General features: G+C 45.7%; 1 protein-coding gene across 5 annotated transcripts in view; it reads right to left on the reverse strand.

The window, feature by feature from the left end:
* Positions 1–18,898, reverse strand: part of LOC104480483 (SET-binding protein) — a 287,448-nt gene that overhangs the window by 227,367 nt on the left and 41,183 nt on the right. For 3 of the 5 annotated variants that reach the window (XM_086769715.1, XM_086769712.1, XM_086769713.1), the window contains exon 2: positions 13,525–13,608. The exons of the other annotated variants lie outside the window; for them this stretch is intronic. In XM_086769715.1, the coding sequence (XP_086625841.1) occupies positions 13,525–13,608 (84 nt within the window). The remainder of the gene's footprint in view (positions 1–13,524; positions 13,609–18,898) is intronic. 5 annotated transcript variants of the gene reach the window in all.

The raw sequence follows: 18,898 nt of genomic DNA on the forward strand, positions 1-18,898 counted from the left end.
AGATAGCTGTGGTTCAACTCAGAGTCTTCGTTCCTGACAGTCGGTGGAGGGAGGTACGGATGCCTCAACACTACATCAGTCAGTCAGTCACCTAAAGTCAAACCATAGGAACACCCTGCAAAAAGCCTACAAGAGCTACGACCTTGCAGCACCAGGGAACACAGAGTTCGTGGAAAGTGGCTATCATCTCCTTGTCATCCTATGTACCATGGATACTCAGGCAGCCTCAGGACATTTACCCAAGTATTGGCCCACAATACCTATAGACAACACAAATATCCATATCCAAATAGAAACTTTTACACCACCTCATGATCACATGTTTTCCCATGCCTACAACATAGAATCATAGAATGGTTAGGGTTGGAAGGGACCTTCAAAGGTCATCTAGTCCAACCCCCCTGCAAGGAGCAGGGACATCCCCAACCAGATCAGGTTGCTCAGAGCCTCATCCAGCCTGGCCTTGAACGTTTCCAGGGATGGGGCATCCACCACCTCTCTGGGCAATCTATTCCAGTGTTCCACCACCCTCAGGGTAAAAAATTTTTCCTAATATCCAATCTAAATCTACCCCCCTCTATTTTGAAACCATTACCCCTCGTCCTGTCACAACAGGCCCTACTGAACAGCCTCTCCCCATCTTTCCTGTAGCCCCCTTGAGGTACTGGAAGGCCGCTATCAGGTCTCCCTGGAGCCTCCTCTTCTCCAGGCTGAACAGCCCCAACTCTCTCAGCCTGTCCTCATAAGAGAGGTGCTCCAGCCCTCTGATCATCTTTGTAGCCTCCTCTGGACCTTCTCCAACTGGTCCATGTCCTTCTTATGTTGGGGGCTCCTGAAGTGGACGCAGTACTCCAGGTGTAGACTAAATTGATGACACTTAAAATGTGCCCATGAGCCATAGCAGAATGATCCCATTACAGCAGTGCCTTAGTGATGTTGTGTTAGTTAAGGTTATGTTGTCTGGTTTTGAGGGTTTATAACCCAGCTATGAATATATTATCTAGACTGGAACCAGTTGCAGAGGGGATTTAGTCCTTCAGCAAATCATATGGCTTTTTCTTTTATTTTTTGCCTACTTTAGATCAGATATTTGTCTGGTTCTTTTTAAGATATGATATAAAAAAAGAATAAAACATCCCTCTGTCGGAATGCTATTAGGAGCCATGCTGTATTTCAAGCCAGTGTTAACCTACCTCAGGCAAGGCCTACACCACACTAATATCCAAGTATACCTCAGTCTTTAACATGAAGGATATCCATGCTGCTTTCACTGTTTATAAAGAGAGCTGAGGTCTTGCAGGAATCAAATCACGTCTGGTTGTGTAGGAAACCTGTGGCAGACTGGGGGACTAAACCAGCACCTCTGAAGAGTGAGCTGACTCCATAGACACTGAAACACTTCTTCCATCTGCTATAAAGACTTTCAAACTATACCTTGAATGATTTCAAGGTCCTTGGCCAAAGGCTTGCCAGGCTCATCTGGAGGGCTTTAAACTAGTGTTGCTGGGGGAGGGGGAGCATGATCCAGCCCACCACTGTCAGCATGGTGCCAGTGCCAGCACCGAGTGCCCAGAAGCCGGGGAAGGGTGGCAGGTAAGTGCAAGGGAATCTAAACTGCAGACCAAAAGAACTCCTGCTGCTCCAGCCAGCAAGTCGGCTTTGTCAGGGGCCCAGCTGAAGTGTCTCTATACCAATGCACGCAGCATGGGGAATAAACAGGAAGAGCTGGAGATGCTTGCACACGAGCAGGGCTTCGACCTCATTGGCATCACGGACACGTGGTGGGATGACACATACGACTGGAGCGTTGGCATGGAGGGGTGTAGGCTCTTCAGGAAGGACAGGCAGGGGAGACAAGGAGGGGGTGTCGCTTCTATGTCAGCAACCAGCTGGAGTGCGTGGAGCTCCGCCTGGGGATGGAGGAGGAGCTGACAGAGAGCTTATGGGTCAGGATAAGAGGAAGGGGACAGACAGGGGACATTACAGTGGGGGTGTGCCACAGGCCACCTGGCCAGGAGGACAGAGGGGATGAGGCCATCTACAGGCAGATTGGAGTAGCCTCATGGTCACAAGCCCTGGTCCTCATGGGACATCTGTTGGAGGGACAACACAGCAGGGCACAGGTGGTCCAGGAGGTACCTGGAATGCGTGGACGACAACTTCCTCCTGCAGGCCATAGAGGAGCCGACGAGGAGGGGTGCCATGCTCGACCTTGTGCTCACCAACAGGGAGGGGCTGGTGGGGGATGTGAAACTAAAGGACAGCCTTGGCTGCAGTGACCACGACATGGTGGAGTTCAAGATCCACGGGGCAGTGAGGAAGCTAGGCAGCAAGCTCTCTGCCCTGGACTTCAGGAGGGCAGACTTTGGCCTCTTCAGGGACCTGATGGGCAAAGTGCCATGGGAGGCGGCCCTGGAGGGAAGAGGGGCCCAGGAAAGTTGGTTGATATTCAAGGAGCACCTCCTCCAAGCTCAGCAGAGGTGCATCCCGATGAAGAGCAAGTCGGGCAAAAAGGTGAGGAGGCTCATGTGGATGAGCAAGGAGCTCCTGGACCAACTGAAAGTAAAGAAGGAAGCCTACAGAGGGTGGAAGCGAGGACAGGTAGCCTGGGAGGAATACAGAGAGGCTGTGTGAGTGGCCAGGGATTGGGTGAGGCAGGCTAAAGCCCTGACAGAATTGAATCTGGCCAGAGATGACAAAAGCAACAAGGCTTCTATAGGTATGTCAGGAACAAAAGGAGGTCCAGGGAGAATGTAGGCCCCCTCCGGAAGGGAACTGGTGTCCTGGTTACCCGGGACATGGAGAAGGCTGAGGTACTCAATGACTCTTTTGCCTCAGTCTTCACCAATAAGTGCTCTTGCCCCACCACCCAAGCTGTGGAAGGCACAAGCAGGGACTGGGAGGATGAAGAACCACCCACTGTACTTGAAGAGCAGGTTCAGGATCATCTGAGGAACCTGAAGGTGCACAAGTCCATGGGACCTGATGAGATGCATCCACGGGTCCTGAGGGAACTGGCGGATGAAGTTGCCAAGCCACTGGCCATTGTATTTGGGAAGTTGTGGCAGTCTGGTGAGGTCCCCAATGACTGGAAGAGAGGGAACATAACCCCCATTTTTAAAAAGGGGAACAAGGAAGGCCCGGGCAACTACAGGCCGGTCAGCCTCACCTCTGTGCCTGGCAAGGTCATGGAGCAGATTCTCCTGGAAACCATGCTAAGGCACATGGAGAGCAAGGAGGTGGTTGGTGACAGCCAACATGGCTTCACCAAGGGCAGATCATGCCTGACCAATCTGGTGGCCTTCTATGACGGGGTGACGGCATCGGTGAACAAGGGACAAGCAACAAACATCATCTACCTGGACTTATGCAAAGCTTTTGACACTGTCCCACATGACATCCTTCTCTCTAAACTGGAGAGACATGGGTTTGATGGACGGACCACTCGGTGGATAGGGAACTGGCTGGATGGCCAAACGAGTGTGGTGGTTAATGGCTCAATGTCTGAGTGAAGACCGGTCACGAGTGGTGTCCCTCAGGGGTCCATGTTGGGCCCGGCCCTGTTCAAGATCTTTGTTGGCGACATGGACAGTGGGATAGAGTGCACCCTCAGCCAGTTTCCTGACAACACCAAGCTGTGTGGTGCCATCGACACTCTGGAGGGGAGGGATGCCATCCAGAGGGACCTTGACAGGCTGGAGAGGTGGGCCCGTGCCAACCTCATGAAGTTCAACCAGGCCCAGTGCAAGGTCCTGCATGTGGGTCGTGGCAATCCCAGGCACAAATCCAGGCTGGGCAGAGAATGGATCGAGAGCAGTCCTGAGGAGAAGGACTTGGGAGTGCTGGTGGATGAGAAGCTTAACATGAGCAGGCAATGCACCCTTGGGGCCCAGAAGGCCAACCACATCCTGGGCTGCATCAAGAGGAGTGTGGCCAGCAGGTCGAGGGAGGTGATTCTGCCCCTCTACTCTGCCCTGGTGAGACCCCACCTGGAGTACTGTGTCCAGCTCTGGAGCCCCCAACACAAGAAGGACATGGACCAGTTGGAGAAGGTCCAGAGGAGGGCCACGAAGATGATCAGAGGGCTGAAGCACCTCTCTTATGAGGACAGGCTGAGAGAGTTGGGGCTGTTCAGCCTGGAGAAGAGGAGGCTCTGGGGAGACCTGATAGCGGTCTTCCAGTACCTCAAGGGGGCTTACAGGAAAGATGGGGAGAAACTCTTCAGCAGGGCCTGTTGTGACAGGACTAGGGGTAATGGTTTCAAAATAGAGGGAGGTAGATTTAGATTGGATATTAGGAAAAAAATTTTACACTGAGAGTGGTGGAACACTGGACCAGGTTGCCCAGAGAGGTGGTGGAAGCCCCATCCCTGGAAACGTTCAAGGCCAGGTTGGATGAGGCTCTGAGCAACCTGATCTAGTGGGGGATGTCCCTGCTCCTTGCAGGGGGGTTGGACTAGATGACCTTTGAAGGTCCCTTCCAACCCTAACCATTCTATGATTCTATGATTTCTCCCCTGCAGAAGGGATTTTTTTTTCTTCTACTAAGATCACTTTGGTTACAGTTTTATTTAACAGATCTTTCTGAGTGGCTTCCAGGAGGTAATGTTTTAAAAAGTAATTTTGATCTATAGAAGGAAACTTTAAACCCACGGTATACACGTGTCTTTGGCTGCTACTGTCTCTCACCAAACCAAACTCATATGCAGAAACAAGAAACTCATGAAGTGAGATATAACAAAGATTGAGGGCATATAAGGAACAAAAGATTGTTGAGATGGAGCAACACAAAAATGTTCCCATCAGCATGGTCAAGTCCTCAGCAGAACAGGCTCCCACAAGAAAATCAGGCAGAGTCATCGCCTGAGCTGCTGGAAAACTCAACTGAATACATTTTCCATTAATAACCAATGTCATGACTGAATATTTGCTGAACGCAGAACAACCATATTTGGTACAATTCCAGACAGATTACCTGCTGAGATTTAGGACCTGAATTTAATCTTGTCTTGACATTGACTCTGGTACAATGTGAGTAAAAGGAGGGTGCAAATTGTCACCATTCTGCTTGGGTAGCGTTTTGCACCCATGCCAAGATAGGTGTAAAGTGCTCCAAAAAGTTGCAAGCAGAACACTCCAACCAACAAGCCGTCCTTCTCTCTATCTGCCACCCTCCACAAAGCCTTTGCACTTCCCTTGCACCTCACAGCTCTCACAGCTCTGAGCAGGCCATTCATTTTGCATGAACCTCAGAGTAGATGGGATCTGGATTCATGTGGCATCTGTCATCTAAAAGGTGGCTGACTGATACTGACCCTGCCATGGTGTCTTCACACATTGGCATCTGCTAAAGGGAAATGGGAACGAGACAGAGTGGGAAAGGCAGCAAATTCAGCCAGAATGCCAGAGAGCCATGGGGAAAGATGGTCCTTACTATATCATAACCACATGGACAAGTCCAAATCTTCATCTGTGCCTTTTCCCCATTCATCTGTGTGTTGTCCCTGCCCTGGTTGAGTCTCCTCATAGCAGGTAAGCTGCTAACGTGGAGGGCATGAGACTGCTTGGAGCGGTTCAGCAGTGTAGCTTCTCTCTTCCGACTCTTTCCCTCTCTGCCCGTGTAGAGAGATCAGTGAAAACAACAAAATAGTTATTAATGTTCCATGGGATTGCAGAGCCTGAAATGACATGACAGTATTTTCCTCTGCTGCCTTAGTTCTCTTTTAGCATGCTGCTGCGTGTTTGCCTTTGAGGAGTATAAATGGCCTTTTCAAATTCAGGATTTGAGGCTGACGATGACAATTGATAACACATTTTTTTTCATGTATGAAGCACTTTTCATTCAGAGGGCTCTCAAATTGCTTTTCAGAACTGCACAGCTTCTCTTCATCCACCACTGAAATGAACCTACCTCCAAGGTGGAACAAAGGACACAACAATGCAAGGTGGCAGTACACAGCAATTTAGGGCAGGAAGTGAAGAATAATGTGTACCACTGAAGGTGCAGGGTCAAGTCAAGTTGGCAGAACACATTTTCTGAACAAGAGCCTGGATAAAACATCATTGCCAGGACTCACATGCTCCAGCTCCGGAGGAAAAGTGCCATGGGATCATTGCTCGCTACAAAAGGTCAGAACCCTACGTTCTACATCTCAAACAGGGGCAGGGCACCATGTTAGAGTATGTGTTCAGAACTGTCTCGAAAGGAAAAAAAAAACAATTTGCTGACTGTGATTTCTGAAGCCTTTCCTGCAAAAAAGAGCACTATGAGTTTTTTGGTCCCCACCTTCCTGTAGAAAGGAAAAGCTTTATTAAACTTCAGTCTACACTGTGCTAGACTTTATGGGAAGCCCAACCCATTTTGAAATTAATATGAACTGTGAGAGGAGACCACAAGGTGGGAAGCTCTTGAAGTGAGTACAAGACTACTCATAAAATTAGTGAGAAAAGGAAATAGGTTATTGTAAAAGGTCATTAGAAATGTCAGCTTACTAATAGCATTGTATGAAGAGAAGTGTAACCCACTGCAACATAAACTTATCATAGTTGAACTTGCAAAGAACACCCACAACCTCAATCTCTTTTGTTTGGAGGCTTACATTTAGGAAGTTTCTTTCATAACATCATGCTTCCAAAACTTGCATAAATCCAAAGAATGGGGACTTATCCACTCAACTTCCATTTCACAACTACTTCAATTCCACACAACAGATGAATGAAACCAAAAAACTTTCCCAGCCACCAGGAATACAGATGCTTAGCACTAGATTCAGCAACTACCAAAGCACAATTGCTGTATGAAGCTCCAGAGAAAAGGCAGCTGGTGAGATTCTCACTCAAATACCTCTTGTCCCCAGTCAGATCCCATTGAGAGGATGATTTCCAGCTTTTAAAAAGTTTTCCGAGATTAAATTTTCTACAGCACTTTGGTTCACCAAGTGGAACTGTTTTCCTCCTACAGCACCGCCAGCAGCAAGAAAATTGTGGTGGGTGAATGGACAAACAAAGGTCGTCCACCTTGCTGAGATCAACACTCATATCTTGGGGAGAAAACCACTCTGATCTGGCAGTAGGAACAAGATGCAGAAGTATTATATGAGTATTTTGGAAAGTAAAATATTAATTGGTGGGAAGAGAGTAATGACAGAGCTACCAGGTTTGCTTTTAATAGGTACCAGTGACAAAAGGGATGTGTTTATCAGTGGTCCTATATGTAACAGTTCCATAAGATCTCAAAGGACTGGAGGATCTAGGACAGTTTCCTATAGTCCCATGTTCCTTGTATGATCACCTAGCCTGCTTTATTCAATGAACAAAATATTTTTAAGGGTGCTTTACTGTCCAGACACCTCAGACATTTAACATTCTATCTCTTTGTATTTTACTTCTTGTTTTAGCTTTTTATAACCCGTGCAGAATCCAATGATTTTTCAAGCAGAAATTCAAACTCTGCCATAAACTTAGAGGAGGAGATGGTGGACAGCATACCTTCACTCTCCCAATTCTCTCCTCCTGCTTTCTTCCACCCATATATTTCCAAGTTAGTTAATGCTTTAATTTATTTTTATTACTCTTATTTCTTTTAGAAGAGAGAAACATTAACCATGGGGGTGTGATCCAGACTTGCTCAGACGGAGTGTGGGAGCCTTTGCACTCCCTCATTTCGTACTTCGGTGCATTTCTTGCTGACAAGTGGAAGAATGCAAGGGAGAGCCAGCGAGGCTAAGGCAGATTCTCCGAAGCCTGGTCTCAGCCCTCTGCTACACTCTCAAGAGATATTGCAGCGCTGGCTGCCAAAGGAACTTAGCTCCGACACAGTTCAGACCAGGTCAGTTAGCTATTTAAAGAGGTGGGTTTATTTATATACTTTTTACCCTCCTTCCCTCCCCTCCAAACTCTCCCCCTATTTTGTAAGACCGGGAAATTACCAGTAGCCCTGAGCACATAACATTTGACAGCGGTTTACCAGATAATTTGTATTGGGGCCTTTGTCTTTGCTGGTACTTTTATTCTTCAGTAAATTCCTTCAACCCTTAAACAATGTTACTCCCACAACAACTTTGGCAGAGATCAAAAGAGTGTGGTGGGTTTGCTCCAAGTTTTTACTGCTTCCAGGTAACAAAGAGCTACATGGAGACAAAAGATGTTTTTCTTTCCTTTGTTCTCTTCTAAAGGGCTTTGTCCTGGATTTCCATACAGTCAATGAAAACATTTTAAAAAGTAATTAAGGTGGATTTTGGGGGGTGGGGGGTTTGGGGAGATTGGTTTAAATCCAGTACTTAAGTCATTGAGCTTTTACTGAAATAATGATGACATCCATTGATAGCACTGCCTCACCTTCTTAAAAAGAACCTGTATTGCTAGAAAAACCAAAGTAATTATGAATTAAACTACTGTCTGCTCTCAGCAGATCTCTGGTGACAGAAGTGGTAAGGAGAAATATTTTGAGATAGATAGATAGATACACACACACATATACAGGCCTGCAATCCCCAGTCCAGTGACCTGGAGAGAGAAGCTGGACACCTCACAACTTTCTGCACAAGGTGAACAGCACTGCACGCCTTGCCTCAACAGTGCAGTGTTTCTTCAAGGAACCAAGAAGCCCTCAAAAAGGTGATTGTTTTGGGGTCTACTTGGGGCAACTGGAGTCTCAGAGAGCTAAGTCGATCTGCAGTCTCATCAGCTGTTAAACCTGCTACAACCACAAGATTAGACCTTAAAATCTTATCCTTGCAAAGACTGCACGTGCATTAGGTTATGCTGGGATCTACCTAAGTTTAAAAAACAAAATAATCAAGCGGACAAATAAAAAAGCATCAGAGAGATTATTTCATCCCCAACACTGAATTCAACCTTTGGAAAGAGGCAAACTCTCAGAGGGATTCAGGGAAAGGAGGACACTCAGATGAGGCTGAACAAGCCCACAGGGGAAGCTGCCTATTTCATTTCTGGAACGTGAACCATGTGCATCTATTTTTAATTTTGAACCAAGCTCCTCTGCCTCCTGCCAGAAGTCCTGAGCCCTGTGCCAGTGCAACGAGAGCAGTGGCCCAGCGATCCCCTAATAGCTATTACTTCTTAATAAAGAACAGCACTTAAGCAAGGGACTGTTGGAGAGGTCATGATCCTTGCCAACATGAACTGGATCCACCATTCACTAAATAATTACTCTGCACATGGATATCGTTTCCAGAGGAGGCATACATTTGTCATATTAAAATCAAAACCAGACACACAGAAGGACAGGAGGATCTGACTTCTCAGTAGCACTTGAGCTCACACGAGCCATGAGAAAAGTTAAGCAAAGAGAAAAAAGAAAAAAATCAAAGGGTAAGAGCAGTTAAACACTGATGAGCCACCTGCCTTTTGGGAGAAGCAGCAGAAAAAAAATAAAACTAAACCCTGAGAAGGCAGAGATGTATGTGCTGAGAATATGGAGCGCTTTGCTTCTTCTGGTTCTTGGCGTTATGCATACCTCTAATATGCACATTATTTGTCCACCCACACAATTTTCCCCTGTTTTTAAATGACATTTTGCTTTCCTCAGAAAGTACACAAGTGAAATCACTCCCCAGAAACCATCTTTCCTGCTTTATGTTAATATACTACTTAGCGCAAGGAAATCCTAGTCCAGGATTGCCGTTCTTATGCAACAACCCATCTCAAATAATAAGCAATAGTATAATAATTTATGGGGAGGCATAAATTACTGTGAAACTAATAACCACTCTGAAGAGCATGTATGAACCTTACAATTACAGTAGGAGGTTTGTGCTGCAGAGACTTGGTTCTGGGCCTTGGAGCGCAGATGAATTTCACTCCCCCAAAGCACACAAACAACTGGCAATGGTGCCAATGGCAGCCAAGGACACAAGGGTTTTGCTGCCAAGAGGTGGCCCTATTTTGGGACTTCTCTCAGTCATCCTGCTTCACTGACCCAAAGGTTCATCAAGACCATCCATGGAGGATGGAAATCCAGTTCTTCAGTGTACTCAGCTGTATTTCCTTTGAGGTTTTTAAAGCTTTTATGCGATTTATATTGCACTGCTTAGCCTTCTGCCTCAGGGTTTGATTTGGACTGTGAGGCCACGCAACAAAGACCACCAGTCCCTCTTCTGCTCTGGTGCAAATTCAACATGGAAGTTGGGTTCCTTGTGACTGTTGTGAAATCCCAGCCCCATGTGAGCCTGTTCGGACTTCTGCCCTCAACAGTGATGGGGCCAGGATTTGCACACAGGTGACTTGCACCAAGGAAAATGTTGTGCAGATAGGTGCTTTTGGATGCCAGACTCTGGGAAGCAGATCTCAGGTCAAGGAGGTTAAGATGCCTTCTCTTCTAGAGGCATACTGGAGAAATGTCAGTAAATTAAATCCTCAGCAATGGGGTAATGACTTGGTTCAGCTGAGGATTTTCACTGGTGGGGCAGTGTGTCTAGGACTTTTTGCAAGTTTCCAAATTGACTTGAAAGAATGAAAAAAATTAAAATCTTTGCAAAACATTACCTTTCACACAAATTCAGCCAAAATGTAGCTGCTTAGTCCAAAATCTTTAAATAATTAATGGTATAAAACCCACATACTTATTTACGTGTACTTTCATGAAAATGAAAACTATGTTGCATTTTCACATAACTTTACAGAGGCATCACAGGAAAACACAAAGCAAGACTGAAAGAAGAGAAAGAAAAAGCCCCAAACAACAATGATGAAGGTAAATCTTTAAAATCTGAGACAGGGCGCGAGTGGAGGGGTTAAAGCTCAGCAAACAAAACCAAATTCAGTGCAGTGTTTTTCCCCTTCACAAAATGAAACAAGCTGTTTCTAAAATAATGCTTTCTTGGTTTTCTGGCAATTAGTGTCCTGAAGGATTAGCCTACAATCATCGGCAAGTATTTGCCTTTCCCAGCCGATGTCACCATATAAGTCTGTGTTTATCTACAAGGCTCAGGGGATAATTTATAAACTGAGCTGATGTCCTGGTTTTGGCAGGGATGGAGTTAATTTTCCTCTCAGTAGCTGGTGTGTTTTGGATTTCGTGTGTGAAGAATGTTCATAAACACCCTGATGATACCAGTTGTTGTGAATGAGACCAAGGACACCATCCTGCTTTCCAAGTCTCGCTAATGTGCAGATGCAGGAAGCTGGGAGAAAGACAGACAGAATAATTGACCCAAACTGGCCAAAGAGAGCATTCCAGGCCATCAAGGTCATGCTCAGTATATAAGTGGGGGTTGGCCAGGGTGGGTATCTGCCTTCCTGGCATCCATCTTTCTCCCTCGTTTGCTGGCATTGTTCCCTCTACCTTGCTGGCCCCCTTTTTCACTGCTTTGTTTGCTGCTCGGTTTCGTTTCCGTGATCGCTGCTCGGGACGGGCTGTATCGGTCATTCGGACATCGGGTGGTGAGAAATCGTACATTGTCCATTTTGTATATTTTGTATGTATTAATATCCTTATATCCTGTTAGCTTTGTAGTTTTTAGTATTTTTAGTAAACTGGTTTTATCTCAACCCACGAGTTTTCCTTTCTTCCCAATTTCTCTCCCCTGTCCCACTGGGTAGGGGGAGGGTGAGCGAGAAACTGTGTGGTAATTCGGGCTAAACCATCACAGCTGAGGTCCTGCATTCACAGACAAATGTTCCACACTGCCACCCACCCTCCTATACTAGTTTCCTCCTCATCCACCTCCTGTCCCCTGAAATACTGATAGGACCCTGTCAGGGGCACGACGAATGAGCTTTATAGCCTCTGGAGCAAGCACTTGCCCAATAGTTTATGTTGATACAGCAAAAAAAAGAATTACTGAGATGGTCAACACATCACTAGACATCAAAATTTAGACTTCAGCAAGTAACAGAATGCATAGAATAATTGATCACTGTTCCCAAAACCATAAAAGAGAACGGGATTTTTTTTCCCTCCAAAAACTATTGCCTACTCTATAATTAAAGTATTGCCATCAATGAGTTTTAGGTCCAACACTCAAGATTTGTTAGAGGTAATGTTTTGCAAAACCTCTTCGCAATCAGGATGTTCCCATTTAATTTTTAATCTCTACTACAAGCGATCTGATGCTGCTCTAGTCCTGTTGTAAATTAAGAATGATTCAACATAAAAATACAAAAGACTAAAATTGTTAGAAGTGTTTTATTTCCAAATTAATTTTCTCCTGATGTGTTAGAACCTCAACATGAGAAAATTAAGCTTGAATTTGAGAGAATGGGAAGCTATTCTTTAAAGAAAATTAATATGAATCCTTGTCTTGATGATGAACTGATAGTACAGCTCATGACAATGAATTTGTTATTTTGAATATATTAATTAAAGAAAAAAAAACACAACATAAATGAAGGACTCAATCCTACAAAGCATTTATAAGTGCGACCAATATTCCTCACAACAAAGCCCACCGCAGGATAGATAGATCTGCTCTCAGATCTTCTCAGACATTAACAAAACAAAGCTCAGAGTCATTGTTATTAATTAGGGTTGATGAACATGCATGTTGAAAATGAAAAACATTTTTCCTCCTGAGAATTCTTATCTTTTTCCATCAGTAAATTATCAGGAGTTCCTGGAGCTTTGTGGATACTGTTTGAATTTGCTTCAGGTCTATACCTGGTCACAGGTTGTTCACAAAGTACATTAGAGAGCAAAGTTATTTGATATTTGAGATCAACTGCTTCACTCTATCACATTTAACATTGGATGACCCAATATTTTTAAAATGTTTCTGCTCCAATCAAATTTTGTTTCATCTTTGGAAAGAATGATCTCTGGATTCAAACTTCTCTTTAGCTACAAAGCCATAAGACCATAATAATTTAAAATTTTGGCAAAGTTGGCTGGTCTGAATATGTGCAAAACAGTAGGAGGTAGGAAGAGACTACCAGCTGGCTGTCGTTCAGAGCGAGCGCAGTCCACCTCGCTTGCAATTACTGAACCATTCTACAAGTGGTCCCATTGATGTCAATTTGACCAATTTTAGAATAAGGGGCCATTCATTCCAAGTAATGAATACTGAAACCTGGCAATCGGTTCGTGAACAAGTTTTTGCATGTCTATCATGAGGAACCTCAATAAAGAGTGTTCTTGTGATGGTGTCACTTCAGAACAAAAGCATGCAATGAATGGCACATTTGTCTGTAACTATCGCCCATCCATGCAGCTACAGTATGAGACCAAAGGTTGCATGCATTTAGCTAGCAAGGAAGTGCAATATTCTTTAAGAAAGGTATTGCCTGGAGTGGATTTTTTATAAAGAAACAGAATTCATGAATAAATACACCAGATGGGAATAAGTCAGACTAGGTTATTAACAGCTCTTAGTGCAATGAATCCCTAATCTTGCTTGAGGGTTTTTCTACAACTAACAAATACAAAAACATTAATGTTGTCTCATTGTCAGCCATGCCAAGGACTCTGTTTGTGTCTAGGAACCCTGATATTCAACAGCACAGTTCAAATCAATGAGATGTTAACACATTCTTTAATTTCCACCAGTTAAGGTACATATTGACTGACCTGATCTGAGTCTTTCGCTTGAGCATTTTTCCCTTTTCTGCAACCACAACACATGAGCAGTTTTGCATCTCCAATGACTTTTCCCTATAAGAGACAAGGCAAGAAAAACATCAGCACAGTCTGAACCACTGAAGACCAAGAGACTTGCATTTATGACCAGAAGCAGGGGAAGAAAGGGCATTAGGGAAGCCTATGGACTCATCCTGCATTGCTGGGAGATAACCTTCCACAGAGAGGTAGCTCCCAAGCTGCCAAAGAAACTTCCCCAAAGGCCAATATCACAGTATCAGGGATGTCACACAGACAGGGGCAGAAGGAAAGCAAGGTGTGTAGAAAAACACAGTGGGAATACAAGTAAGCCGAGCTGAAAAGGCAAAGATTATTTTAACCCAATGGTTTCATACACATACATGAAGAGGAACAAGTCTATCATGCTCAGAAGAGTACAATTACCAAACTGGAATGACTTGAAGTAAAGTTCATAAACCAGCATTTCTGTTCACCCTTACCAGTTAGTAAGTTAGTGCTTACTTGCTTCTTTTGTAGCCAGATTTCATACAATCACAGAATGGTTCAGGTTGGAAGGGACCCTTAAGGCCATCTCGTCCAACCCCCCTGCAAGGAGCAGGGACATCCCCAACTAGGTCAGGTTGCTCAGAGCCTCATCCAACCTGGTCTTGAGTGTTTCCTCTCTGGGCAACCTGTTCCAGTGTTTCACCAAATTTCAGATTTTGTGAAATAAAGGCTACAGGTGTGACTTGCTCTCATTTGGACAACTGGTCCATATAACCACTGGCAAGTCCTTGCCAGGAATTCGACAGCCAATCCTGACCCAACACTGCTGGCACAGACCCTGCAACATCGATAACATGCTGGGGCCAATGGAGATTTACAAAGAAACGGGGTCCCCTCACCCTCCTTTTGCCTACAACCAACAGTTTGGGAAATAAGCTGAGCTCAAACACCTTCTTTTCAGTAACCCATCAGACTGAGTGAGCGTGATCTGAGCAGCAAGGTTCCTCACGTTAACATGTTTCTTTTCTGGGGATTATTTGAGTTGCTTTGGTTCTTCAGTAGAGCATTTTCGGAGCTCATCAGACCTGGACATCTTGATAAATCACCATGGCAGAAAAGAGTTGGGATTCCAGGTTTGGTTAAAATGTTCCTTGAGCTTAAACAGTAGCACAGTCAATTAAGTCCCCACAAACTCATTGCAATTACTTGCTTTCCCATAGACACATACACAAAGACATTGACTTTTTTCAGACTTTTGCTGTCCATAGCTGAAAAATAAACACTCTCAGTACCTGCTGGGCAACAGGGAGAATCTGCTCGTGTGCAGCCATGGATAATCACAAGATTTCAGTTGGATGAATTTATATGGAAAAGGAGATCTCAACATTAAAGCAATTAATGAGTTTAGCCAAGCGGAAGTGCTCTGCCCTAAATGACGAGGAAAGGAAAGGGCACGATTAAAAGGAATTGTAGCCATTGCTCAACGTCAGGACACAGTAGAGAGATGACCCTTGGTGGCAGGAATTACAAACAGGCAGACAAACTTCTGGTCACCTTGGGAGAGCCTGCAACCTGCCAGGTGTGGTGACATCTCTTACTTGGTGACCCCAGCATCTCACAAGTCCCAGCAAGGTCAGATAATGTGCAAAAATTATCTTTTCTCCTCTTTCCAAAAGAGATGTTGGGGAAAAAAAAAAAAGACACTGAAAAGGCTATACCTATACCTAATACCTAACCAAAACATCCAGTGTTTAGGCTGCTGATTGCAACCTGTCAAACTCTGAGATTTTTAGGGGACTACTTCCAACTGGCATCCTCTGTCTGTGACTCTCATCTATCAAAGGTATTTTGCTCTTGCCTCATTACTACAGTCCTTCAACAATTAGTCTGTAACCTCTTAGATTTGAAAATCATTCCCCAGAAAGAAATGATTAAACTAAAATTTAAAGCAATTATATTAAATTATTGTGTTAGAAATGGGAAACTGAGGCACAGGGAGAGACTTGTCTGTCTAACCAAAGGAGACTTGCTAGACATCCCACAGTATATGAGACAAGTTAGAGATACAAAAGGACCAAAGGGAGACCCACACATTTCCTAACAGGCAGCTGGTGGACAGCTAGGATACCTTAGGGTGCCTACAGCAGCAACGGACACCCGTGTTTAGGAAACTGGATCCATACATAACTTGCTGATGGTCAACTTGTCCCAGTATCCACTGCAAAGTCATTATGTTGAAAAAGATACCCCAGCCCTTTTTATACCACAAACCAAGGAAAAATTCCCATTTTAGACCCTTCTCTGGCTTCTAGGATATACTGTCATGCAACCTGAGCTCATGGCAAACCATGGTCATGTCCTCCTGTCTGGCTGGAAGAATCACCAGCTTTATTTAACAGAGAGAAATTGCAAGATGTTGCCAAAAATCACCTGGAAAATCAAGAGCAGAGGGGGAATATGAATGCAAAACTTGATAGTTTTTTTCTCTTCCCCTGACAGTACAAGAATGCAGAGGCTCTTCAATTCCCTAAAAAAGCAAACGAAAGTAATGCACTGGATGAATAATCCATCATCCCATCTCCTTTTCCCACTGCAGATGCATGTCTCCCAATGCGCAACGCCTGAATTAGCTACTACCTCCACCTTTTTTTAAGAAAGTTTATTATGAGCAAACGCTTGATTTGGGGATAGGTTTCTAACATTAGGCAGCTAAGTTGAAAGGCAAAAAAAAAAACCACAAAAGCATATGGACAATATTTGCAGCCAGTCACAACTCCGTTCAAGAGCAGATGGAGGCCTCGTCATTCAGGGGTTTCCTCGCGTACACCAAGCAGCTCAGTGGGGATTGGGAAAGGGGCTTCTGTTTGGATGCTTCTGTCTGGAACCAGATTAGAAGAAAGCAGGCTTTTCCCCAGCACACGTCTTGTGTTACATTAAACATGCATATGCAACTTCAGCTTTTATTCAGCGATCTGAAACGGAGCCCTCCAGGGTGCTAAGGGTCAGTGAGTTTTTGTTTGTTTATCTGTATGTTATTTTACAGTTTCTAGTGCTCAAGGAGTTTGTTAAGAAATTAAAACACCTCGCTGGTGCTATCCTGCTGTGGTTGTTGCCTCCTAATATATCCCTCCCTCCTTCGTCCAGCAGTGCCTGATGCTTATAGAGGAGGGAGAGGAGAACACTGCAAAGAGAGGAGCCTCATCTCGCTGGGTACTATAGATGTTCAGTTTTAATTTATGGAGCATCGTTTCCATGTCTTGTGGCCTTTTAATAACAGGACTGAGGAGAAGCACAGCGATCTTGAAAGCTCACAGATGTATTGCTAGTAAATGATCCTGTGCTGCCTGCTCTTGATGCAATGCTCCTGTTCAGAAGCAACGAGGGACAAGGATTCCAATGGAGGAGCTCACTTTGCCTTCTGCTGGCTCCCACCCATCATCAGACATCCCCCCTTCCCAAGGCAAAGAGCAAGAAGGCTCCTCAGCGAGCACTGAAGAGTGAAGCACATATGTCCCATTATCCCACCTCTTACAGGGAGTCTCGCTGGCCTCACCCTCCTCCTTGCACCATGGGCTCCAGCAGTTGGACAAAGTTTGCAGAAAAAGAAGAAAAATAATAGTAACAGTAACAGAATCATAGAATCATAGAATGGTTAGGGTTGGAAGGGACCTTCAAAGGTCATCTAGTCCAACCCCCCTGCAAGGAGCAGGGACATCTCCAACTAGATCAGGTTGCTCAGAGCCTCATCCAGCCTGGCCTTGAACGTTTCCAGGGATGGGGCATCCACCACCTCTCTGGGCAACCTGTTCCAGTGTTCTATAACTGGCATCGTAAAAATTTTTTTCCTAATTTCTAATCTAAATCTACCTCCCTCTATTTTAAAACCATTACCTCTCGTCCTATCGCAACAGGCCCTACTAAACAGCCTTTCCCCATCTTTCTTGGAGGCCCCCTTGAGGTACTGGAAGACCGCTATAAGGTCTCCCCAGAGCCTCCTCTTCTCCAGGCTGAACAGCCCCAACTCTCTCAGCCTGTCCTCATAAGAGAGGTGCCCCAGCCCTCTGATCATCTTCGTGGCCCTCCTCTGGACCTTCTCCAACTGGTCCATGTCCTTCTTGTGTTGGGGGCTCCAGAACTGGACACAGTACTCCAGGTGGGGTCTCACCAGGGCAGAGTAGAGGGGGAGAATCACCTCCCTCGACCTGCTGGCCACGCTCCTCTTGATGCAGCCCAGGATGTGGTTGGCCTTCTGGGCCGCAAGGGCGCATTGCCTGCTCATGTTAAGCTTCTCATCCACCAGCACTCCCAAGTCCTTCTCCTCAGGGCTGCTCTCAATCCATTCCCCGCCCAGCCTGTATTTGTGCCTGGGATTGCCACGACCCAGGTGCAGGACCTTGCACTTGGCCTGGTTGAACTTCATGAGGTTGGCACGGGCCCACCTCTCCAGCCTGCCAAGGTCCCTCTGGATGGCATCCCTCCCTTCCAGCGTGTCGACGGCACCACACAACTTGGTGTCGTCGGCGAACTTGCTGAGGGTGCACTCTATCCATATCTGGATGCACTCTGGGTGCACTCTGTCCATATCGCCGACAAAGATGTTGAACAGGGCCGGGCCCAACACGGACCCCTGAGGGACGCCACTCGTGACCGGTCTCCACATAGACATTGAGCCGTTGACCACCACTCTCTGAGTGCGGCCATCCAGCCAACTCCTTATCCACCGAGTGGTCCGTCCAAGAAACCCATGTCTCTTCAGTTTAGAGAGAAGGATGTCGTGTGGGACAGTGTCAAAAGCTTTGCACAAGTCCAGGTAGATGATGTCAGTTGCTCGTCCCTTGTCCACCGATGCTGTCACCCTGTCATAGAAGGCCACCAGATTGGTCAGGCACGATCTGCCCTTGGTGAAGCCATGTTGGCTGTCACCAACCACCTCCTTGCTCTCCATGTGCCTTAGCATGGTTTCCAGGAGAATCTGCTCCATGACCTTGCCAGGCACAGAGGTGAGGCTGACTGGCCTGTAGTTACCTGGGTCTTCCTTATTCCCCTTTTTAAAAATTGGGGTTACGTTCCCTCTCTTCCAGTCATCGGGGACCTCACCAGACCGCCACGACTTCTCAAATACGATAGCCAGTGGCTTGGCAACTTCATCCGCCAGTTCCCTCAGGACCCGCGGATGGATCTCATCAGGACCCATGGACTTGTGCACCTTCAGGTTCCTCAGATGATCCCGAACCTGCTCTTCGAGTACAATGGGCAGTTCTTCATTCTCGCAGTCCCTGCTTGCACCTTCTACAGCTTGGGCGGTGGGACAGGAACTCTTGTCGGTGAAGACTGAGGCAAAAAAGTCATTGAGAACCTC

The sequence above is a fragment of the Chlamydotis macqueenii genome, chromosome W (genome assembly GCF_036417535.1).
Source record: "Chlamydotis macqueenii isolate bChlMac1 chromosome W, bChlMac1.mat, whole genome shotgun sequence".
In the NCBI taxonomy this organism is placed as follows: Eukaryota; Metazoa; Chordata; class Aves; order Otidiformes; family Otididae; genus Chlamydotis; species Chlamydotis macqueenii.